The sequence below is a fragment of the Heptranchias perlo genome, chromosome 27 (assembly GCF_035084215.1).
Source record: "Heptranchias perlo isolate sHepPer1 chromosome 27, sHepPer1.hap1, whole genome shotgun sequence".
Classification (NCBI taxonomy): domain Eukaryota; kingdom Metazoa; phylum Chordata; class Chondrichthyes; order Hexanchiformes; family Hexanchidae; genus Heptranchias; species Heptranchias perlo.
The window spans coordinates 29,233,869-29,260,421 of NC_090351.1; the positions used below are offsets into that span (position 1 = coordinate 29,233,869).

Consider the following 26,553-nt stretch of genomic DNA (forward strand, 5'->3'; position numbering starts at 1 on the left):
CACTCCCTCAGTGCTGCACTGAAGTGTCAGCCTAGTACATGTGCTCAGATCACATTAAAGTGAATGGGTGAGTAATTGTGGGCTGGTGAGTGCAGAAGCAGAAAATCCCATCCCTGAAGTAGGACTTAAAACCACAACTTTCTGACAAAGGTAAGATTGCCATCAACTGAGCCAAGCTGACAGTTGCCTCAGAGTTATACAGCCAAAAGGAAATTATTTAACTGCACATTCCTACTCAATTTCTTAAAAAAGAATGTCTAAAATTAATATCCATTGAGCTGCCCTGATAGAGATTACCTAGAGATGGAGTGTCCCCTTTCCAGCGATTTACTTGTCAGTCAACTTGATAAATCTGAGATCAATAAATGGAAAATCATTTTGGGGCTTTTGATTTTGAAGAGGCTGTCAAATGGATAGAGTGGGGAAAAAAGAAACTAAGCTGGTCTTGTGCCACTCAATAATGTTGCCAAATTAAATCACTTCATGTTGTCACCTGTTGCTAACCATTTCAGTTCTAATAGGTCATCCATTCTAGCTAACACACACCCTCTCACTTCAAACTTACTACAAATGTTATCCTTGTAGCATCCAATGATGTGCAAGGCTTTAAGATTGGAGCAAAGTTAGGTGACGATACAGATCATCACATGCCACTATCTTCAAAAGAAATTAGAGCCATCTCCCTCCCAGGATCTCAGGAGTTAAAAAATCCCAGAAACATATTAATACGTTGACAACACAACATGCATTTTCTTATATGTTGGATATTTTCTCCGGGTCAACCTTTAAAGTATAATCTGATAATTGGACTGCCAATGTTATCACAATTCAGAACGCAAGATAGAAAAGTGTTACTTTGGTTCAGGTGTCAGTTGTGGCTCAGTTGGTAGCACTTGTGCCTCTGAGGTAAGAAGGTTGTGGGTTCAAGTCCCACTCCAGAGACTTGAGCACATAATCTAGATAATGCTGCATTGTCAGAGGTGCCATCTTTTAGATGAGATGTTAAACTGAGGTCCCACCTGCCCTCTCAGGTGAATGTAAAAGATCCCATGACATTATTCAAAGAAGAGCAGGGGAGCTCTCCCTGGTGACCTGGCCAGTATTTATCCCTCTGGAGTTTAGAAGAATGAGAGGTGATCTCACTGAAACATATAAGATTATGAGGGCCTTGACAGAGTAGATGCTGAGAGGTTGCTTTCCCATGGCTGGAGAGTCTAGAACTAGAGGGCATAGTTGCGGATAAGGAGTCGGCCATTTAAGACTGAGATGAGGAGGAATTTCTTCACTCAGAGGATTGTGAATCTTTGGAATTCTCTATCCCAGAGGGCTGTGGATGCTGAGTCATTGAATATATTCAAGGCTGAGACAGACAGATTTCTGGACTCTAGGGGAATCAAGTGATATGGGGAACGGGCAGGAGAGTGGAGTTGAGGACGAAGATCAGCCATGATCTGATTGAATGGTGGAGCAGGCTTGAGTGGTCATGTGGCCTACTCCAGCTCCCATTTCTTATGTTCAACCAACACCTAAAAACAGATGATCTGGTCATTGGCTGTAAAGTGCTTTGGGACGTCCTGAGGTCGTGAAAGGCACTATATAAATGCAAGTCTTTCTTTTTTCAATGTACCAAAAGGAAGGAGATTCCACCTTTGAACTCTACCTCATGTATTATTGAAACAAACTTTTTTTTCCCCAAAACTGTTGTTGCAGAATTGGTTTGGGTGATTTTTTTCTCCTTGGCATTGTGAAGGATGCTGGGAAATATAACACCTTTTGCACATTGTGTCAGCATCAAGCATTCAGAAGTCAAGTACTGGACATGTTAGATGGAGAGTTGGGGAGGGAGGAAGAGGATTCTCCTCTTCAGAGTAGGGTAGGAGGTCAGCCTGCCGCTCTATAGCTGCCCCTGCCCCTATCCATTTTCCTGGATCGGGCTCATTAAGTATGCACAGTGGGATCGCAGCAGGATTTCTGCTGTCAAGAGGGACACCGCCATGCAGAGGACGAAACTCCAGTGATGCTGCAATGAGGACGCTGCTGCAGCTCCAGAGGATTCACCAAGGGGCCTTAAAGGGGCAGAAGCATCCCGATGATTTGAAACAAAGACTCACTGAAGGCCTCAGCGAAGTCTGGGACCATCAACAGGTAAGTCACTGGGGATAGAATGGAGGGAGAGGAGGCCACTACAAGGTCCTCTCCCTCCATGGGGCAGCCTATGGACAGTTACCACAGCCAATGAAATACTTATGAAGTGTTGTAGTGTAGGGGAACACAGCAGCCAATCTGTGCACAGCAAGCTCCCACAAACAATAATGAGATAAATGACTAGATAATGTGTTTTAGTGATGTTGGTTGAGGGATAAATTTTGACCAGGACACTGGGAGAACTCCCCTACACTTCTTTGAATAGTGTCATGGGATCTTTTAAGCACCTGAGGGAAGCAGACAGGACCTTGGTTTAATGTTGCATCTAAAAGGCAGCACCACTAACAGGCCCTCTCTCAATGAAGTATCATGATGTGGAGATGCCGGTGATGGACTGGGGTTGACAATTGTAAACAATTTTACAACACCAAGTTATAGTCCAGCAATTTTATTTTAAATTCACAAGCTTTCGGAGGCTTCCTCCTTCGTCAGGTGAACGTTGTGAAAATTTTCACATCGTTCACCTGACGAAGGAGGAAGCCTCCGAAAGCTTGTGAATTTAAATAAAATTGCTGGACTATAACTTGGTGTTGTAAAATTGTTTACAAATGAAGTATCAGCCTAGATTACATGCTCAAATGTCTGGAGTGGGCTTGAACTCACAGCCTTCAGACTCACAGATGAGAGTGCTACTACTGAGCCACGGCTGACACCTTCCTGAATAGTATTGTGATATAACAGGCAGACAACTAAATTGTAGCAGTGAATGTGTAGATCAAGTGCCCTGGGGTTACCACTTTTCACTTTCAAATTAAATTACTTTTGGCCTTTATACTCTCACCTGCATCAGCTCACTGCAGTCCATCAGCTTAGCCTCCATCATCTCTTGGCTCAGCCATTTGGAAACCTCATCGAGACTCTGACACTTTTTGATCCACCTGTGACAAGTCAAAGTGCTGTTTACAGAAACCAGCTCATAACAACCAGAACATGTAACAGGAACCAGCTACCCAGACTTACTGAGCAAAGATAATACTGGTTTTTATTAACTAGGTGACCTCTTTAAAATCATAGAGGAGTGAAGATCACCTGCCGTGACCCTGTAACACTGATAAATTGACAATACCTTCCTTCCTGGATTTAAAAGAATACATCAGAAATGTTATGGCAGCTAAACTTTTACAGAAACGCTCGACTTCATATCCAATGAATGTCACTAAATGAATGTAACAAAGCAAGATCAATTACACAAGTGGTTTGAGCTTTCCATTTGTGCTTATAAATATTAAGGTATACAATGTCTCTAAATCCATTACAACAGGAGTGTATCCTAGTAACACCAACTCTGGTTAGCAGTCCAATCTATCATTACAAGGAATTTCTTTCCCCAACTGTCTCGTGAATTTATGCAGCAAGGCTATATTATTGGTGCCAAATTAAAGGTTCCCCTATCTGCAGACTTATGGCCACTGGGAGCCTGCTAAAGCCCATGATCACTCATAACCCTTTACAGCCTCCACCTCTAACTTGTTTAAAGCTCATGTTGCTAATCTGAAAAAAAATTGTCACTGTTCCGAGCACATGTACTAACTGAACTCGCCCTTTTATATCACTGAACAGCTTCCAATTGTATCAGGTTCCATTGTGCCAAAGCTGCTCCATTCATACTGTGGGATGGATTCAGCGACAACGGGACATACATGAGGTGCAGTTGCTCTGAACACATCTTAAAAGCAACTCTGCAAGCACAAGATTCACACGTGTAAGTTGCAGCATAGTCGTATTTGCAACATGTCCAGTCTGGGCGCTGAAGTCTATGTAGATAACAATCCAACGGCAAGTTCTACAACTGCAAGCTGTTTGACTTCTGTCACTTTTGGTCAGAAGCAGGGAGTGAAATCCCTGTCCCAAGCATTCTGTCATTGCTTCTAAAGGTGGATATGTGCAAATGTTTTGTCTCTCTTGGTGAGTCTATTCAAACTTCCAAGGGACACAACATCAAACGTGGAGTCGCAGACCCACTTCACAGAGGTAATTAAACTAAACCAATATCTTAATAATACATATTTAGTGCATTGTTTTAGGAACTTAAGACATCATGGCCTGATATTTACAGGGAGGCGGGGAGGGTGCGGGGGAGGCCTAAAATGGCCGAAGAACCTGGTAAGACTGGGGACACAAAAGTCCTGCCGAACTTAACAGCTTGGGGACGGTCCCCGGCAATCAGGAGGGGGGAAGGTCCGCCATCACGGTGGGGGGCGGGGGGGGCAGAGAGGACATAGCGGCTTGTGGGAGAGGTTGGCAATCCGGAGGGGGGAGAGAGAGATTGAGGCCGTGATCGGCAGAGGGGAGGCCGAAGGTTTCCTTGAGGGGCCTGGGGGGAGCGCTCCTGCTCCCAATTCCGGGAGCCTGATTTAAATATGTTAATCAAGCGACCCGCCTCTTCAAGGCGGGATACTTGCACGCCACGATATCCACCGCCGTAAAACGACAACGGGCGCGTGCGCGGGAGGTTGAGGTTGCGTTTCACATATTTGATGGTTTAACCATCGCCCCCACCCCCTTTCCGCCCAGGGTGGGGATGGGTGGTTAATATTGAGGTCCGTAGCTCAGACAGACAATCACACAGCCATGTCTCAGTATCTTGCTGCACTACAGTGCAGCTCCGACAGTGTTTAAGAAGGAACCAGTCTGAAGTAGTTGCATAACTAGATTGATTCCTGGGATGAGAGGGTTGGCCTATGAGGAGAGAATGGATAGAATGGGCCTATACTCTCTGGAGTTTAGAATAATGAGAGGTGATCTCATTGAAACATTCAAGATTCTGAGGGGGCTTGACAGGGTAGATGCTGAGAGGTTGTTTCCCCTGGCTGGAGAGTCTAGAACTAGGGGACATAGTCTCAGGATAAGGGGTCGGCCATTTAAGACTGAGAGGAGGAGGAATTTCTTCACTCAGAGGGATGTGAATCTTTGGAATTCTCTACCCCAGATGGCTGTGAATGCTGAGACGTTGAGTATGTTTAAGGCTGAGATAGATTTTTGGACACTAGGAGAATCAAGGGATATGGGGATCAGGTGGGAAAGTGGAGTAGAGGTTGAAGATTGGCTATGATCTTATTGAATGGCGGAACAGGCTCGAGGGGCTGCGTGGCCTACTCCTGCTCCTATTTCTTATGTTCTTATGTAAGCAGCCTAATTAGATGCTGCGCACTTCTGAACTCCAGCAACAATAACCAATATAATTATATTTAAGGGCTGACTTTATAATAGTGAAATGCCTCGGCCATTGACTGCAGATATTGGGAAACCGTGTGTGCTGCTAGCAATTCTCTGTCCATTATGGAAGGTACTGAGCAGCCGTAAAATTGGCCATTTAGTGCCTGGATTAAAAGCAAGGTGAGTTCACCTCCTATCTCGCAGGTTCCTATGTAATGCTAGAAATGGTTTCTGATTATTGCATGAAGGGACAATTTTCTGAGCCTACCCCATTGGCAGTGCATACTGGGCACTCAGGAGGAGAGGAAAATTGTGAGCAGTGAGCCCATTAGTTCCTGATATGTGTGGCTAGCCAGCAAGATTTCCTATCAGTAGCACAAATATGCAAAATGATCTTGTAGATGCACCATTTTTTGCTTGCAAGCTCACCATGCCACCCAACTCCTTCTCCGTCTACCTGAGGACAGATGGAAATAGCTGGTGTGCCCATCTTTACTCCATCAGCTACCCAAATCCTTGCAATAAATTCCACTGTAAAAATCCTGTTAACACGATCAGATTTCTTGTTTGCATAATGATTTTTTGTTACAATTACCTATAAACAAGGGTTTTCACCACTAAATGGATGTCCTGAAAATGAAAGTAATTTGCCCAAGTGATTATTACAGATTCCAAGAATGCAACAATAGTTACGACACTGAAATCTACTTAACAGTGTCAGTATAATTCTCTATTAGCAGATCAATGATTTACCACTCACATAATGTAATCACATAGACAATCTAATTGTTATTGGTGTTGACTGTCTCAAGTTCTGATAGCTGGAATTCTAAGTGTACAAACTACTTAGCCCGGAATTGGAATGGGGTCTTTTCTTAGTGTTTGGCAACATGTCATTTTTTGTTTATGTGTTATTCATTTTGGAAGATAAATTGCTTATTTAAAGAGACAATGTCCTATTTATATCTTGCAATAGGCCTTGATTTGTATTATAAAATACAATATAGTCCAGAATACAAAATCTCTCAATTTGGAAATTAAATCAGATTTTAGATAAATCACACCATTAGAAACCTCACTTAACATTTGGTTTGAAGACTTAGGACTCGAGATATTATTTCATTTACTGTTTATTGTTATTTTAAAAAGATTTCTCCCTTTTCCTTGTGTTACCTTGGCTGAGAAGGCAGGAGCTAACTTCTGCCAATGATACTCTTGAGTTGCCCAGTGGGTAGTGTAGGTGATTATGCCAGGGTAACTCGCATTTCCTTTCTCCCCATAGCTAAGCCATTGGTTCCTACCCCTTCACTGGCCCCTGCACAGTGCCTATCCACCCCAATGAGACAGATGAAATTGAGAGGCATCAACATGGCTACTCACAATTAAGGATAAGGTTGTCTATTCGTTAAAGGTAAAAAATGAAGATCACATACAACTGCATGTCCATTTGATACCAAATCCATTAGTATCAAGGAAACCATCTCAGCCAGCAAGAAAGAGGAGATTCATTCTGCAATCCTCCTCCCACCACAAACTTCTGACTACTGAGTCTATAATGTCTATTATTTTATATTTAAAAAAGAGATGTTTTGTAACTAGAAGCATCATATTAAGATAGCAATCATATTAAGATAGCAATTTAATATATAACGTATCAAATTCTATGACACTTTAGAAATTGAAAAATAAATTAACGTTAAATTATCCTGCAGATATTCTCAGAAATCTGATACATTAAAGTTAATCAAATTGTTGGAGATGACAGGCCAATAAGATTATGTTGGTTAAAAAAGTGATTCTTTCGTCAAGCATCTGACAAAAGATAATGGGATTGAATCTCTGCCAATTCTCCCAATTGCCTCCTGTAACATTGGCCGAAGAGCTTCGGAAACCCTGGGAAGATGGCCCATTTTTCCGGGGATTCCATGCCTCTTCCGTCAAACTTACAGCAGACGTGCAGGACAACCCCCGCAGAAATTCACTGTAAGACCGATTCTCTGTTGTTTGGGATAAGTCATGGGGTTACCTCGCAGCCCCAACTGCAGGATCCTAGACTTGCATTCAAGCAAACTATAATGCAAAGTTCCAGCCATTCCTAGTTCGATGCAATAACAGTATTTTCTTTTATTCATTCATGGGATGTGGGTGTTGCTGGCAAGGCCGGCATTTATTGCCCATCACTAACTGCCCTTGAGAAGGTGGTGGTGAGCCACCTTCTTGAACTGCTGCAGTCCGTGTGGTGAAGGAACTCCCACAGTGCTGTTATGTAGGGAGTTCCAGGATTTTGACCCAGCGACAATGAGGGATATATTTCTAAGTCAGGATGGTGTGTGACTTGGAGGGGAACGTGCAAGTGGTGGTGTTCCCATTGATGAAGCAGCTGAAGATGGCTGGGCCTAGGACATTGCCCTGAGGAACTCCTGCAGCGATGTCCTAGGGCTGAGATGAATGGCCTCCAACAACCACTACCATCTACCTATGTGCTAGGTATGACTCCAGCCACTGGAGAATTTTCCTCGATTCCCATTAACTTCAATTTTACTAGGGCTCCTTGATGCCACATTAAGGGCAGTCAATCTCAGCTCACCTCTGGAATTCAGCTCTTTTGTCCATGTTTGGACCAAGGCTGTAATGAGGTCTGGAGCCGAGTGGCCCTGGCAGAGCTCAAACTGAGCATTGGTGAGCAGGTTATTGGTGAGTAAGCGCCGTTTGATAGCACTGTCGACAACACTTTCCATCACTTTGCTGATGATGAGAGTAGACTGATGGGGCGGTAATTGGCCAGATTGGATTTGTCCTGCTTTTTGTGTCCAGGACATAACTGGACAATTTTCCACTTTGTTGGGTAGATGCCAGTGTTGTAGCGGTACTGGAACAGCTCGACATCTTAACGACAACGTTACTTTAGTGAGCAAAATGTCCTGCTTATTCAGGTATTCCTATAAAGCATTGCAGAATGGAAGTGGGGAAAGAATTTATGGTGTACAGAGGCTCTCTTTCACTGAGGGCTCTTATTAACAGAGTGCCTATTATCCAGCGTATACACTGAGCCTCAATGGGAACTCTGATTCCTGGATAAGCCACTAGATTCAGCACATCAACTCAGATTAAGGAAACAGACAAGGAGACCCCTCCCATCTTGCGGCTCCTGTCACTGATACAGAGCAGTGCTGACTGAAAGTATAGTGAAAGCAGCAACATAGACCATGTTGACTGAAGGAGGCAGTGAGACTGAAAGAGGAGAAAGTAGTTATAATGGGGTAGGTGGAATATTCAATCTCCTCTCACCAAAAAAACCCAACCCTCCGCATTGCCCTTCTCATTTGGTGTAATTCAGGGTTTTATGTTAAAAAAAACAATTGCAGGTACTCACTCTCCAAGTTGAGCCCATATAGCCAGAGCCACTCGAAGCAGCACCTCTGACCCTTCAAAGAAGACTGCATCCCAGACACGGAGGATGGTCTCTTTGGGAAGACAGGAAGTGAAGAGAGTCAGAAACCACTGCATGGTGACGACACTGGTAAGTGGCAGCACACATCTCCCTGTTTGGAAACAAAATTCACAGTTTGAAAAGGATCTGAAATGTATTTTACAACCAAAGTTATATTTCTTTAAAAAAAACATTGAAGTTAGAGGATGCTTGGTTGGTGTTTCTTGCCCTCCTGTTTGCGCTAATCTCTACATCTTGTTGCATCTCTCCCCACTTTCAGAAACCTCCTCAAAACCACCTTTCAGCACAACTGGTCATCTCCCTTAATTCCCCCCCCCCCCCCCTTTCCCTTTGTGATGTGCCTTGGGGCGATTCACTACACTAAAGGGGCAACATAAGTGTAAATTGATCCTGTCCATTGCTACAGATTAGGATTTTGGAAAGCAAAACTAGCAGTGACAATTATCACCACACGGAGGCTGTGGGCAATACAATCTCATTTCCTACTCTTTCTTTTCTCGTAAAGTGGCAGTGTAACACTGGGTCTGAAACAGACGTGGTGCCCGATGTCCATTCACCCACATTCCCAGCTGAGAAGGATTGGGTGGAGAAAGCCATGACTGCACCGGGAAAATCAATGAGAAGGAAAAATACAGTGCATCAAATTTTGAAATAGTTTCTATCGGCAAAAAAATTACTCAATTTAGCAGTTAAGTGACATATGGATGGTAATTATGCTGGTTTGCTAATTCCGCAATGGATTTAACTGGTGGTAAATCTCCTATGCTGGTTGAGTGGAAACACTAATTTAACCAAAAAAAAAGGTTTTCCACTAATTTTTGTTTCAGAATGCCTGCAGGTTTTTTTTTAAATCTAACATTCAGTGAAGAATTTGATGTGGTGGTCTATGCATCAATACTGTGTCACAGTGGAAGGACAGGTGTTTGCACTTACACCCTGAGTCATTCTGGTGCATCTGCTACAGTCCAGCTGAAGAACAGCATTGGTAGAGGTCTGAAAGCAGGCTTGCCAAAAAGTAGAAAATGGGCCAATTTCTTTCTTTAAATAACATTAGGAAGTCTCGCGATTGCAGTGTTTCTGGGCTGTGATAAACGAACTGCATGACCACAGAGGCACGCAACCTTCCAGTGTATACAAATGACAATACAAATGAAACCTGATAAACACGTAACCAGTTTGCCAAGAAATATTCTGCTTGAATCAGGATTTCGGTAAACTGCAGCTAAAGCAGCCAATTTGCAAATGTCTGAACCACAGCTCATGCAATCAGTCACTCAGTACGGGCCATGTCTGAACCGTGCTGCTGCACAGGCACTGAACAGAGACTTGATGCTTATGCACAGGAAGTGAAGGGAAAATCCCCCAGACTGATGAACAACTGATAGCTAACTACCAAAACTGCATTAGCAGAGGCCTAGGACTTGCGAGGGTGGGTTGACATAATGCGGAGGATAAAACTGAAAAGATATGAGGAATATTTGAATTCAATGCAGCAAGACTACTCCAAGTAGGATCATCACTTTCAAAAAATTGGAGTAAAAGCAGTTTTATGAACATTGTAGTGGTACTTAGCACAACTGGCTTACAATTTACTATGCTGAAAAAACCTATAATGCTGCTGGGTCTGAACATGTATCATCTAAGTGTGCTGAAATATTGCCCCATGTAGGGGCAAGATTTGATTCATCCTCATAGTTCTCTACATGGCACGTTCCCAATCTCAACCAGGCAATATCAGGAGGTGCCAAATGGAGGAAGGGAGAGAAATCCAGGCTAAGCCAATTTGCTCCATGTACCAATAGGTTGGTTATAAGAAATTTTAGGCGGATCCATGGAAACAGGCTGCCTTCCAACCTTGAAAATGGTGCATTGTACAGCAAGGGATAAGGAGTGGTGAGAAAACTCAAATTAAGATGAGTGAAGGGGCATGTGGAAAAACATAAAGATGAACAAACTTGGAACCTAAAGGCGCTGACTCAACGTGAGCTCTCTGGTGTCTTGTCCAAGTAGACCTTCTTCATGGTCCTATGAGTCTAGAGTGAGTTTGCGCAAGCCATTTAACTGTTGAGGGCACAACAGCGAAACCAAATGTTGGCCTCATCCAATGTCCACACATTTCACTTCTCAGCATAGTCACTAGCTAGCAATCAGGAGAGAGAACTATTTGGTGAATTTTTTTTCTCTCACTAACTCAGGGGCATTGAGACCACTTGTAGAATCCACTTCTGCCACCCTGAGATCAGCTAACTTAGCAGAGGTGAGGGATTAAGCTTGGAACTTTCCTGGGTTTTATGCCAAGTTCTGCACCATGCAGGTATCTACCCTTTAGGAACAATCCAAAGATGCTTCACGTTAAAGAAAGGCTTTACTAAATATCTCCCGCTGTGTTTTATATCATGGTTCAAGGTTTGCTCATCTCTAGGCAAAACAGCTCGTTAAATTGACAATACTTGGTGAAAATACCATACTTTCTAATTAACCATTCTGATATGTTTTAAATGTCAAGACAAATACTCAGAACCTACCATCATTGGCTTTCTTGGCTGCTCTGCAAAGGCTGTCCAGATGTTGCGAGAGCTCAGGGAGCTTGATTCTTAACAGATCGTGGAAGACTGCAACATCAACAGTCAAAGCACTGAGACTGTTAGCAAAGTAATTGTCTGGAAGAACTCTGTCAAGTAGATAGACCAGGACCTTGCAAGAAAATAAAAGAGCATATGACATGAGTTAATGCTAAAAATGAAATCTTTCCTATGAAGTATGTGGTTATAGTACAGAATGTCCCAAAGTATATGATGTTGACAAATTATGGACAACTGTCCGGCTTTGCGCTCTCCAGTTAAAGAGTCAACACAGCAAAAGTGCACATTGGAAATCTAGGAATGTGCTGCCAACAGTGTGAAATTACTTCCACACTTTAGTCAATCGTAACCACCCGTGAGTGTGGGCAGTGGGTTTTTCTGTCCATTTTTATTCCCCTTCTCTCCTGAAGGCACTGACTCTTACTGGGATATGGTTCCAGAGGCTTTGGCAGCTCTCCAGTGCCTTGCCCAAATGGCCATTCTTCATGTGTGAGCCTAGACAATGCATGTCACGAGGCTATTCAACTATAGACAGCATCACAGCTGAGCCCTCTTCTAACCTTTTCTGATGCTCAACCCCATTCATCTTCCAGAAAGAGTCACTGGATAGCGATTGGAAGTGGAAACCTAATCTGACATTTTGGGGGTAATTTTGACTTCGGGTGATGGTATAAAATGGATGATTATCAAATCAGCCGCCCGTTATACAACTCTCCCGATTTTCATTTCTGTTGAAGTCAATGAAAATAATAATGGGGAGAGATGTATAACAGGCAGCTGATTCGATATTGCCCATTTTATACCATCACCCTAAGTCAAAATTACCTCCCTTTGCCTCCTTAGTTCAGTGGCACTGATGTCGTTTGCAGCATGCCAATTTCTGCAAAAGATCCTGTTGAGATCAGCTAACATGCCACGCATCAGGAATCAAACCTGGAACCTTCAATCTGTACAGCTTAGTGCTCACTGGGCAGTGCCTTTCCCATAAGTGCCATGTTTTAGGATGTGGGGAGAAAATTGGAGAGTTGGCATACTGTTGCAGTATGTCCTGCAGAGTTCAGCTGCAGAATCAGCAATCATTGCAATACCCAAGAGGTATTTCATGCTCTCTTTCTCTCTTTCTGTGCCTTTATCCACTAGACCAGTGGAGGAGTTGGGAGGCAGTGTTGAAACTGATTTTTTTCCCCCTCTTCACTGGGGAAGAATTTTCTATTAAAAAAACCAGAAGCAGGATTTGATAATCAAAGTAAAACAAGACTGATATATCTGGCGCAGGGTAGGAGGTAATCACCCGGAGCCACTCTAGTGCACATGAAAAGAAGCATTAGCAGAGGCCTGGGAGCAGGTCACCAGCCCACCCTCTCCAATCCGGTGACGGTGCATCAGGGAAAAAGCAAATAAACTGACGAAAGGGGATTGAATAAACAGAACACTGGCCAAACAAAAAAACAGCATCTGCTCTCTAATAAGTGAGCTGCAGACCACAGGCGTGACATCCTTCCACTGCTCTACAGGGAATTTCAATACAAATGAATCCTGATAAACATGTAACTAGTTTAGCAGAAAATATTCTGCTTGGATCAGGATTTCTCTACACTGCAGATAAAACAGGCAATTTGTAATTCACTGAACCACCGCCACACTGTACCTCAGCTAAATCAAAAACACTTAAAAGATATATATTTCACGCAAAGTAATTAGACTGATAAAATAAGTTGTTATCCCTGCTTCTGGCGGTGGATTTACTGGGGCCAATTTTCATCTCGCTACCGTTCCATTTACGGCTAAAACCGGGGCCGTAATGGGTCCAAAATTACAGGAAAAATAATGAGCCGCCAACTCACTGCTGGAACTTCCACCAGAAACAGGTGGAGGCCTCATTAATTTATGCAAATTAGGATCAAATTGATGGTTGCCAAGACCCCAACACCATTTTCATCTCTGCCCGTGATGCTACCAACAATTCATCAACCCGCCTGAAAACCATAGGCGGTACAAGTCAGGAGGCAGCCATTTCCAGTGTTTTTTTTAAAGGGATCTTCACCTGCTCTCAGCTAAAACGCTACAAGGGTTCGGGAAACATTTTGCTTGTAATAGTGATTTTTTTGTTACTTAGATTTCAAAGTACTTGCAGCGGCCATACAACTTTCTGAACTCTAAAGAGGCTTCTGGCAACGTGCATCTTTCTTCGTGGGGATCCTTCTGGCATCTGCACGCTGGCTAAAGGACCAGGAGGAGAAGAGGAGGAGAAACAAGAGGAAGGAACAAACAGCTGCAGCTGCAGGGTGACCAAACAGAAGGGGACATTCTTGCAGGAATCCGTACCCTCCTAACAGAGTATACAGACCCAGGACAACATAGCTACAGTTCTCCGAGGAGCAGTGCATAAGGAGGCTATGCTTCTCAAGGGAGGCTGTCATAGAGCAGTGTTGATTCTTGCAACAAAACCTGCAACCCACTGCCACAGGCAGCACTTAATTCCCTGTCGCTGTCAAGGTCATTGCAGCCCTCAACTTTGCCTTTGGCTTCTTCCAAGCTGTCACAGTGGATATTAGTTTATGTCTGCATTAAGCAGTTGACTGATGCCATGTGTTTGCAAGAGCAAACACTTTCCATGGACAACAAGAAGTAGCAGGATATGGTTTTGGGGTTCGCACAGATTGCAGACTTCCCCCAAATCCAGGGTCTGATTGACTGCAATCATATTGCCCTGTGAGCTCCTTCAGATGACCCCAATGCCTTCATGGATCACGAGGGTTTCCATTCCATTAATGTGCAACGACTATGTGATCACCAGCACTGCATCATGCAGGTCTGTGCCTGCTTTCCTGGCAGCTGCCATGATGCTTTCATATTGTGGCAATCATCCACCTCCCCCAACTCTTTGCCCTTGGACAGCAAGTGAGAGGTTAGCTGTATGGGGACAAGGGCTATTTCCTGCACACTTGGCTCGTGACTCCAAGTGGTGGCTGAACTGTGTTACAATCAGATCCACAGCCAAACTAGAGCCCTCATCGAGCAGACCATTGGTGTCCACAAGCAACAATTCTGCTACCTGGACTTCCTGCAATACAGCCCACCAAGAGTGTCCCATGATAGTGATTTGCATGTATGCTGCATAACTTTGCACTGTATTGGGTACAATACATGGAGCCACCATTGGGAAGGACATTCAGTATGATGAGGAAGATGACATTGATGACAGAAAAGTTGGCGAGGAAGTGGGAAGGCTCCAACACTTGCCTTCATTGAAGCAGCTCTTTGAAGAGCGCTTCAGCAGAACATTTCCTGCTCCCCTGCATTAGTGGTCATGTCCAACATCTCCTCCAGTCATAGAGTCATAGAGTCATAGAGTTATACAGCACGGATAGAGGCCCTTCGGCCCATCGTGTCCGCGCCGGCCATCAAGCCCAGTCTAATCTAATCCCATATTCCAGCATTTGGTCCGTAGCCTTGTATGCTATGGCATTTCAAGTGCTCATCCAAATGCTTCTTGAATGTTGTGAGGGTTCCTGCCTCCACAACCCTCTCAGGCAGTGAGTTCCAGACTCCAACCACCCTCTGGGTGAAAAAGTTCTTTCTCAAATCCCCTCTAAACCTCCCGCCTTTTACCTTGAATCTATGCCCCCTTGTTATAGGACCCTCAACGAAGGGAAAAAGCTCCTTAGTATCCATCCTATCTGTGCCCCTCATAATTTTGTACACCTCAATCATGTCCCCCCTCAGCCTCCTCTGCTCCAAGGAAAACAAACCCAATCTTCCCAGTCTCTCTTCATAGCTGAAGCGCTCCAGCCCTGGTAACATCCTGGTGAATCTCCTCTGCACCCTCTCCAAAGCGATCACATCCTTCCTGTAGTGCGGCGACCAGAACTGCACACAGTACTCCAGCTGTGGCCTAACCAGTGTTTTATACAGCTCCATCATAACCTCCTTGCTCTTATATTCTATGCCTCGGCTAATAAAGGCAAGTATCCCATATGCCTTCTTTACCACCTTATCTACCTGTTCCGCCGCCTTCAGGGATCTGCGAACTTGCACACCAAGATCCCTCTGACCCTCTGTCTTGCCTAGGGTCCTCCCATTCATTGTGTATTCCCTTGCCTTGTTAGTCCCTCCAAAGTGCATCACCTCGCACTTTTCCGGGTTAAATTCCATTTGCCACTGTTCCGCCCATCTGACCAACCCATCTATATCGTCCTGCAGACTGAGGCTATCCTCCTCGCTATTTACCACCCTACCAATTTTTGTATCATCAGCGAACTTACTGATCATACCTTTTACATTCATATCCAAGTCGTTAATGTAGACCACAAACAGCAAGGGCCCCAGCACAGATCCCTGTGGTACCCCACTGGCCACAGGCTTCCAGTCACAAAAACAACCTTCGACCATCACCCTCTGCCTTCTGCCACTAAGCCAGTTTTGTATCCAAAGTGCCAAGGCACCCTGGACTCCATGGGCTCGTACCTTCTTGACCAGTCTCCTGTGGGGGACTTTATCGAAGGCCTTACTGAAATCCATGTATACCACATCCACTGTCCTACCATCCTGAGAGAGGGCAATATGTTCCATTCCCATTACACGACTACCCCTGGTACCCACTGATCTGCGTGAGAACATCCATGATTTGACTGAAGCCTCTATCCATTTGGTCTCCCAGCCTGTCCACGACAGGGGAGGTAGTGAAGCACGGCGCCTGCATGGTCCCAGTATTATCATCCAGCAAGGAGGGTCCAGCTACAGCAACCATTGAGGTGATCACACACTCCATGGTTGTTTACAGAGTGTCAATGCCGTATGCCAGAATCCCACACAGATTGGTAGTGGGCTCCTCCGCACCCAGTGACATATTGTGGAAGCTCCCTAGCAGGCAATCCAATACAGTCAGCAATTGCTGGCACAGAAAGCATTTTTCATTTAAAGGCTGGTTCCCTAAAGTCTGCTTCTCTGTCCTCTACAGTAGAACTAGAAACTGAGCTTGCCCTCTGGTGAGCTGTTTCCTGAGCTGTCGTTTCCACCTGCACCTGTTCTTACTCACGTGCTCGGTGAATCACCTAATGCAGACACCTCTAAATCGCTATCTGTTCCATGCGGGGTCCCGATTTCACCACCTGAGGGACTGTCTTCTGCTGGTTCAGACATGGGAACACTTTGATGAGTTAGTAACAACACCCAGCATGTATCATTGGAATATTAATACACATTTCCACTCTTCTTCTTTTTCAGTCCACTGCACCATTTGCAACTGAGAGAGGAAGAAGGCCAAATACTTTGATCAGCCCTCCTTGATGCCACACTGTGACTAACTATTTGGAGGTGGATGACAACAGGCCTGGGCTTTGTACCTCCCGCACATTTCCCTCCCTCCATTGTGTGGAATTGCAGAACACAAACCCACGCTGTGTCATTCTGCAGAACAGCATGTTGGTGCATTTAGGTACCACATGACTATACTGCCCTACTTACATATTTATTTAATGCATGGAGGATCATGATTCAAAATCAGCTGGTTTCAGTCACTGCTCGCAGCATATTGGACTGTTCAAGTGTAACGTATGAAAGGAAAAATACAGAGATATCAGGCGAGGGTGCATTCAGGATTTCACTGCAACATGGAGTGGATTCATGTCCCCTATATAATAGAAAGCTGTTCCCGAGAGACCCCATGCAACAGACAATCACATAATGTAGTAATAAGTAGAAACACAGTAATAATACAAAAAACGCTCCAACGCATTACATGCAACGGGTGATTTGACAGAAGAATTTTCAGAAAACTGTCACTGTCACAGACCAACTTGTTTCTAATTGATGTTCTCTGCCCTCTTTCAATCATCAAATTACTTGAATAGGATGGTTTTGATTTAGTCATAGCACCAATTTAGCAAAATGTCAGCATTTTACATATATAGGAATAAGGCAAAGAATCACAGTGATCACTGACCAAGCTACATCTGGCAGTTGTCTTCAGGGTTAAAAACAGAAAGGCTGTAAATACACAGCAGGTTAGTCAGCATTTGAAAGAGAAAAATAGTTTAATGTTTTGGGTGAGACCCTCAGTCTGGACTGGCCAATTCTGAAGAAAGGTCACACTTAAAACATTAAGTTATTTTCTCTTTAGGAAGCTGATTGACCAGCTCCTCATTTCCAGCATTGTCTGTTTTCATTTCAAATTTCCAACATTCACGATTTTCTTTAACCCTGCTCAGGATCCGGCTTAAATTGAAAATCCACTGTTCCTGGGAATTAAATGGCAAAAGAGGCTGCTTTACTCAAGGAACAAATCTATTTTATAGAAGGCTTTAGATAAAATTAAAACGTCTTCCTGTAATACACTACAGCAGAAGCATTCAAACAGCTTTGATGTATAATTCTTTGCACGATGTATTGTCACTATACAGGGATTCAGAGATGGAAGTATTTAAAGAAGTATTTGGTACAATGCAAAACTAGTACATCCTCCTAAAAGGCAAAAGCTCCACTTGTGCAATAAGCAATCATGTTCAACAAACAAGGTAAGAGACAGCATCAATCTAAAAGAAGAGGCTTACACAAACATAAGGAATTGTAGAAATCCAGTGGGTTGGAAAAGCTTAAAAAAGCAACAAAAGGATACAAAGAAAGTAACAAGAGGTGCAAAAGGGGAATATGAGAAAAAAACTGTCAAAGCTGACAGTAAAAGTTTTTATAAATCTATTAAAAGAGAGTGGTAAAGTGGAATGCAGGCACGACTGTAATGAACAGTAAGGAAATGGCAGACTTGTTAAATGGGCACTTTGTATTCATTTTCACAGTGAGAACAATGAAGCTAAAAATAAGTTGGGGGGAGGTGGTTAATGGATTTAAAATAAGTAAAAAAAGGTAATGGAGAAAGTAATGGATTTAAGACAGACAAATCTCCAGGACCTGATGGTTTCCACCCCAGGGTATTAAAAGGTGAGGAAATTGTAGATGCGTTAGTCATAATTTTGCAAAGCTCCCTAGATTCAGGAATTATGTCGTTGGATTGGAAAATTGCAAATGTCGCTCCATTGTTTAAGAAGGGAGAAACCAGGTAACTCCAGACCTGTCAATTTAACATCAGTTGTGGGAATCTATCATCAGGAACAGAATGATTTAGCACTTGGACAAATATGAGCTGATCAGAGAGAGTCAACAGGTAAGTCATGTCTGACTAATCTAGTTGAATTTTTTGAGGAGGTTATTAGCATGGCCAATAAGGGAGTGTCCATGGATGCTGTCTATATGGACTTCCAGAAGGCATTTGAAAAGGATCTGCACAAAAGATTATAAGGAAAAATGAAAGTGCATGGACTTGGAGTCAACCTTGTGACATGGTTTGGAAATTGGTTGGGAGGTAGGAGACAGAGATAAGGAATAAAGCAAAAGTTCTCTGATTGTTGGGATGTGACAAGTAATGTTCCCCAGGAATCTGTACTGGACCCTCACATTTTCATTGGAATAGAGAGTTGTATATCCAAGTTTTCAGATGACACTAAATTAGGAGGCACAGTAAATTGTGTAGATGGGCAATGGAAGTTGCAAAGATGCATGGAGAGATTAAATGAGTGGGCAAAACTGTGGCAGATGGAGTTCAATGTGGGGAAGTGCGAGGTCATCCACTTTGGATCCAAGAAAGATAAATTGGAATATTTTCTAAATGGTGAGTGGAGGAGGAAAATGATTTAGGTGTTCATGTACACAAATCACTAAAAGCTAGTGCACAGGTACATAAAGTAATGAAAAAGACTGATGGAATGTTGGCCTTTATCTCAAGGGGGCTGGAATACATTGGGGAGGAAGTTATGTTTCAGTTGTACACAGCTTTGGTCAGACCCCATCTGGAGCACTCCATTCAGGTTTGGGCACCGCACCTCATGAATTATATATTGAATTGAAGGGGGTACTGTGCAAATTCACCAGAATTATACCAGGGCCTGAAGGGTTAAACTATGAGGACAGATTGCATAAACTTGGTTTATATTCCCATGATTTTAGAGGATCGAGAGCTGATCTTATCGAGGTGTTTAAAATGATAAAGGAATTCGATAGGGTAGGTACAGAGAAACTATTTCCTCTGGTGGGGGAATTCAAAACAAGGGAGCACAATCTTAAAATTAGAGCTAGGATATTCAGAAGTAAAATCAGGAAGCACTTTTTCACACAAAGCAATCTAGAACTCTCTCCCCCAAAAGAAAAAACTTGGATTTATATAGCGCCTTTCATGACCTCAGGATGTCTCAGAGCGTTTTACAGCCAATGTTGGTTGAGGAATAAGTATTGGCCAGGACACCAGCTCACCCTGCTCTTCTTCAAAATAGTGCCATAGGATCTTTTAAGTCCACCTGAGAGGGCAGACGGGGTCTCAATTTAACTTCTCATCTGAAAAACGGGACCTCCGACAGTGCAGCAACTCTCTCAGTACTGCACTGGAGTATCAGAATAGATTTTGTGCTCAAGTCTCTGGATTGGGACTTGGACCCACAAACTTCTGACTCAGAGGCGAAAGTGTTACCAACTCAGCCACAGCTGACACAGGCAGTGGATGTGCATGTTGGTTCAATTGAAATTTTCAAGACTTAGATTGATATATTTTTGTTAGGTAAGGGCACCAAGGAATATGAATCATAGGCAACTAAACAGAGTTGAGGTACAGATCAGCCATGATCTGACTGAATGGTAGAACAGGCTCGAGGGGCTGAGTGGCCTATTCCTGTTCCTACATTCCTATGAAACGGAACAGTGTCCTTTTTGTTTCAAATTTACTTTTAGCAAAACGGATCCAACGATTTGAAAACGGTAACAATTATAGTCAAATGCTGCCTTAATGGTTTATATGACTTGAAGTGTTTCAGTGAATGAGAGGGAGAGTTGCAGTCTGGCTCTTTGCAGGGTCTGTGTTGTGTCTGGTTTACAGATAGAACTGCAGTGCAGGAATCATTTCAGTTGCTTAACACATCAGTGGCAATTTCCCACCCTGATTGTCAGAGCCCTTAGCTATGCAAGCCAGTAGTGATTTGAATCAAACAATTTTAAAGTAGAATCCCACAAGGTATTTCATCTACATCATGAAAAATGTTGCCAAAAAAATGATTAAATATGGGGTAGAAATTCGTGCACACTCATTGCGGGGTAGCGAGGCACGACCCCTGTGCCTGAATGGTGAGGCTCGAGGCGCCCCCGCGAAGAGCCAGCTGGCGGAATGAACCAAGATCAGGTAAGTGAGGGCGGGGGGTGGGGGGGGGTAGGTCGGGATATATATATGAAGCTGGGTAGGGGCTAGCGGTGGCAATCGGGGGGGCCCTCTTTAAATCTAGGTTTGGGATGAGCACACCTGTTCCTCACGGCTCCACACTCAGGTAAGTAAATGTCAAAAACTTATCGTTTTGGTAGCAGGCGGTCCCAGATATGGTTTTAGTGAGACAAACCAATCTTGCAGTGGGGGTCTCAAACAGACGTTAAGCCTCTTATTTGCATTTGCAAAGGGCCTAACGCTTGTTACTGGCCTGGGCAATGTACGACATTTTTTCCTTTCCCAATATGGCCGGCGGTGCACTTCCCGCCAGAAATGTGCGTGCGCTTCCTGCTCACCACACTGGGGCCTTAGTAGACCAATATAGCACCCTAAACATGGGCACCCCATGGCCGGATTTATAGACCTATATGTCCTTGATCTCTGGGCCCATACAAAAGTTAAAAGGTAATCCTTGGAAAATTTTTGGCGATATTGGACGACATAATCGAGGTCATCACCTATGCAGTCCCTGTTCTGTTTAGCACTGCATTTTAAAGATGAATCAGGAATTCACATTGAAGTATCAGCAAGCATTTTTTTGCCACACATTTTCCTGTTAGTCCTTACATTTTCAGTGTGTTTATTGTGACTCTCATGGGGTGCATTGCATTTATGTGCAGAATTTAAGTTTCCCCATCTACTGGCTGATTTTTTTCAATGGATCTAGCAGATGCCCATTACACCTAGGAGGATTGCTGTTGTTCTGGAAGTCGAATCAGGCAGTGTTTTAAATGATTTTGTTGTTTAGTGATTGTGGATGAGGAACCTACATGTGCAGTCACTCTCCTGCAAGTACTGCGAACTGTAGCTCTCGGCTATCTATATATTACTTTGGGATACAGAAGTCCATAAAAGCAAATTTGGTGGACTTTCAGGAAATGTAGGTCTGACACTGAGCAGAAAACTTACACCATCTTGAACCACTTGGTCCCACAGCTCACTAAGCTCGTTAACAGGGTCAGAGGGGTAACCACACATACTAGAGTTGGGGGGGAGGGGAGGTGGTGACATGAAAGAAATTCCACTATTTGGAATGGGAGCAGGGAAGAGGGAGACATAATCTATGTCCAAAAATTTGAGAGGGGGACATGTACTCCTCAATCTCCATCCCCCCTCCCCTTGCAGTAGTTGCATCTATGTAACTGAGCAAGGAGATGGACAGGTTTTGATGACAGTGATAAAAGTCCTTATCCTGCCGCATGGGGGCCCTCCCCTACCTCTCAGCTGGAGGACGTTGGGAAGAGCCAAGCAACCACAAGGTGGGGAGAGGAAATGAGCCACAAATGGGACAAACTAAAATAAAGGGTAATTCTGTGATGTTTCTAATGATGTAAGATTTTTCAAGAGTGCTGTAACCTACCTTTAATGCGTCTCCCTCATCTCTTTCCATCACCTTCAGAATGACTGCTGCTGGTATTATGAAACCTTGACAGTAGCCGATTCTCCTATTCCAGTGAGCATAGGCTAGTAACAGTCGTTTTAGTGCACTGTAGAATGGTTCCACATCAGCGCCACTGTACAAGTTAGAACTGAACTGGCGCAGATCCTGAAAACAGAGTCCGTGGAAAACAAAATCAGCTTTCTCTTTGGATTTTTACAAGCAAACACATTTATGTCCTAGCACGTGGTCCCTTATTGGATTCATTTTCTTTAGCTTAATTCAAATACTGCAACAGCTTTTAGTGAGTCCAAAGTCAGTTTGGATGATCTTTTCTATCGTTTTCCAATGATGCTCTACACTCTCCTGCAAGCCTGTCAAGCTTTTGAAGTTGCCCATGCACTACAATCAGCATAGATGAAGATGGACTCACTAGATTGATTCCTGGGATGAGATGGTTGTCCTATAATGAGAGATTGAGTAGAATGGGCCAATAGTCTCTGGAGTTTAGAAGAATGAGAGGTGATCACATTGAAACATACAAGATTCTGCGGGGGCTTGACAGGGTAGATGCTAAGAGGTTGTTTCCCCTGGCTGGAGAGTCTAGAACTAGGAGGCATAGACTCAGGATAAGGGGTCGGCCATTAAGACTGAGATGAGAAGGAATTTCTTCACTCAGAGGGTTGTGAATCTTTGGAATTCTCTACCCCAAAGGGCTGTGGATGCTGAGTCATTGAGTATATTCAAGGCTGAGATCGATAGATTTTTGGACTCTAGGGGAAATCAAGGGATATGGGGATTGGGCAGGAAAGTGGAATTGAGGTCAAAGATCAGCCATGATCTTATTGAATGGCGGAGCAAGCTCGAGGGGCCATACAGCCTACTCTTGCTCCTATTTCTTATGTTCTTATATGTTGAACCATGCCAATGTTTATACATTTCAACAAACTCTCAGCATAAAGGAGTGAGCTTTTGTACCATACAAAACGCAATCTCGAAATGGATACAGACTGTATGCAGTGCTGAGTAAGTAGTGTAGTACAAAGAACAGGAAATACTGAAAATACACCAATAGTGTGAAACTTGAAATGTTAACCTGTCTCTTTTATTTTCAAATGCTCATGAGCCTGCTGTCTTTTCCAACATTTTTTTTGTTTTTATTTCTTATTTGTAGCATCTGCACTTCTTCTTACTAAAGTGAAGCTGATCCAGTATAGAGGGAAATAATCCTTGTCAATGGGGGGGGGGTTTCTGATTTATCTTTGCGGGGGGAAAAAAAAAGAGTATTAGCGGCCAGATGCAAGAGCTTATTTTAACCTGGGTCGTGTTTGTAAAGCATGTTCCCTTAATTGAGCCACTATGAGCATTAAAGCTGCTCAGCATGAGCTGCAGCTTCCCCAGAGCAGGGCAGTTACCATAGCGACCGTGTAGCACATCTGCCTTTTTATGAATCCGAGTCACATGAAACGTCTATTTGTGAGACCCCTGTCAGATAACAGAATTGGTAGGATGGTGCAGTTGTGGTGGAAAGTTGATAAAAATTATTAACAACAAAACGCAGTCATGCCAGAGAGAAATAAAAACCTAATATACTCAAATAAAAATAACTGTCTACTGGCCGACTCCAAAATCCTCAGCGACTTGCAATTTATCAAAGGGCAACTTTATTTGTCTGATCTCCTGTGCACACAATGCTTAAGGCGATAAAGGAAAATAAATATATGTGTACTGATGCTTCACAATCCTCCCTTATTGTCACGGTGCAAAACTGCTGATAACAGAAATTTTAATGATAAGATTCCCCTGCAGTTGATCATGCATTTTCATGAGTCGGTAGCGTATACCGCAGCCTACTGCCTTCTGATTGAAGTTTCACTTCCCATTGTCCCATTCCGAAATGTCACCAAGTGTCACAGCCATTTTAAAGGATAAAGCAGGAGTAAGGAGCCTGACAGACACAGGTAAATGTACAGATATCGGTCTTTATAATATTTACAATTGCACACTTGGGAATTTTTTGTAAAAATTAATTCTATTTGTGACTTACTAGCACGCAAAATTATATACTTTTCAAATCTCCCACAGTATCAGGATAACTCACTGAAATTAATGCATTCACCTGCTTTCTGAAAGCACAAGAGGGATCTCCTGGTATTTTCAAATCAAAAGAAATCAAGAATCCCGAAAGAATCAGTCAGCAAACTGTCCCCAATACTTCATAATGATGAGAAATACAGTTGTACCACAAAATCACAAATTCTGCCGTTGCAATCTTTATTTATATACTGTCCTCTGGTGCTGAGAGCAGCATTATTGAAGTAAAGGATGTCCCAACTTGATAATGTGAACTCTTGATAAGAAAAATTAGTTTGTCAATCGCCAAGAGTGCTTTTCTTCCATTTGTCTATTTTCGTCACCATTTCCCAGTCAAGCGAGCAGCCGGGTAGGCGACCTGCTCCCAGACTTCTGCCAATATTAGTTTGTAACCTGTCAGCCAAACTGGGCATCCATGAGGTGTTTTGGACCATCATCAGCAGCAGAATTGTACATCACAATCTGTAACCTCATGGCCCAGCACTCATCTCACTCCTCCATCTCTATCAAGCATGGAGATCAACTTTGGTTCAATTGGGAGTGTAGAAGGGCCTGCCGAACTTAGAATGGGGCACCAACCTCGTGAAGCTATAACATAGGACTCCCTGCATGCTAAACGCCAAAAGTAGAACGCTATAGACAGAGCTAAGTGTTCCTACAACCAATGGATCAGCACAAAGCTCGTTAGCCCTACCACATCCAGGTGAGAAACATGGTGGACAATCAAGCAATGAATGGGAGGATGAGGCTCCATTAATAGCCCAGTCTCAACCTTGGTGCAGCCCAGCATATAAATGCAAAAGACCAGACTGATGTGTTTGCAAGTGTCTTCATCAAAAGTGCCAAGTTGACAATCCTACTCGGTCTCTTCCTGAGGTCCCCACCACAACAGGTGGCTGAATATTCAGCCAATTTGGTTCACCCCACATGACATTAAGTAGTAGTTGAGTACACTAGACACAGCATAAGCTATGGGCCCACACAAAATCCCGGCTGTAGTGCTGAAGACCTGTCCACCAGAATTTGTCACTCCCTTAGCCAAGCTGTTCCAGTACAGATATAACAATGGCATCTACCCAATATTGTGGAAGATTTTCTACATATGTCCTATTCACAAAAAAAACAGGATAAATCTAACCTAGCCAACTGCCACGCTATCGGCCTCTTCCACATCATCAGTCAAGAAGATGGAAGGATTTATCAATAGTTCCATCAAGCAACCAATAACTTGATTCATCAATAGTTCCATCACCAATAACTTGTTCACCAATGCTCAGTTCAGTTTCTGTTAGAATCACAGGCTCCAGTCCTCATCACAGCCTTGATCTAGACATGGACCCAAGAGCTGAATGCCAGAGGAGAGGTAAGTATAGCTTCCTTTGATATCAAGGCAGCATTCGACAGGGTATGGCACCATGGAGTCCTAGCAAAACTGAGGTCAATGGGGGTCAAGACCTCTGCTACTAAGAAGGACAAGAGCAGCAATGTCATGGGAACACAATTCTGACTTGGACATAATAGGGCTATAAATTGGGCCGCATAGCGCCCATTGTTTAGGCGTTATGCGGCATCCTGAGGACCCAAAATGGCGTCTGGAATGCGCGGACACACTTCTAGCGTGACGTGCGCCAGACCCCATCTTGGCATGCGCAGATAACGAACGCCGGCACCAAGTAACGTAGGGAGAATATGCGGTAGATCAGTGTGCAACGCTGATTTAAAGGGACGGATGTGATTTTGGAACTCAACGCTTCAGCCAACGCACTGACTTAACCACGCACAGCTGAACAGATCATAGACGGCCTGGAGGACCGTCCACCAGCGCTATTTAAAGAGATCATGCAGGTGTTGCAGGATTATTGCTTCTGGCTGCTGGTATAATTGTATGCGTTTATTGAAGCTTTCTATACTTTGTGAAAGTTGCAATATTATATAGATAATGGTCTGGCAGGTCCTTCATTACTGTTGGTAAAACAGTGTGCTGAACAAGGTTTCTGCCAACCATGAGTGGCCTGCTAGGGCTCCCGCTGGGCACTGAACACAACTGGGAGCATGCAGAGAGGCCACGGAGAGCAGGTCAAGCTGTGAGAAGAGGGGAGGAAGAGAAGGCAACGGCACAGGGCACTGAGCAGGAGGCCATATCCAATGAGGGCCTTCAGGAACCAATTCTCAACCTGAGTGAAGATCAGTGCATCCGACAGCTGCGGATCACAAAAGAGGTTGGAGATTTATCAACTGCTGCAGCCACAACTGCAGCCTCAGAGCAGGGCAAGGACAGCATTGCCTGGGGCTGTCGAGTTAACTATGGCGCTGAACTTTTAGGGCTCTGAATCCTTTCAGGCTGCTGCTGGTGATATGTGCAACATCTCAGAGTTTGCAGTGCACTGCTGTA

At 43.7% G+C, this 26,553-nt stretch overlaps 1 protein-coding gene across 1 annotated transcript in view; it reads right to left on the reverse strand.

Moving 5' to 3' along the window:
• Positions 1-26,553, reverse strand: part of LOC137344720 (TBC1 domain family member 30-like) — a 68,853-nt gene that overhangs the window by 14,047 nt on the left and 28,253 nt on the right. Inside the window, exons 5-8 of the mRNA XM_068007851.1 lie at positions 22,050-22,235; positions 11,338-11,506; positions 8,735-8,903; positions 2,987-3,083 (exon numbers count right to left, since the gene is read on the reverse strand). Of these exons, the coding sequence (XP_067863952.1) occupies positions 2,987-3,083; positions 8,735-8,903; positions 11,338-11,506; positions 22,050-22,235 (621 nt within the window). The remainder of the gene's footprint in view (positions 1-2,986; positions 3,084-8,734; positions 8,904-11,337; positions 11,507-22,049; positions 22,236-26,553) is intronic.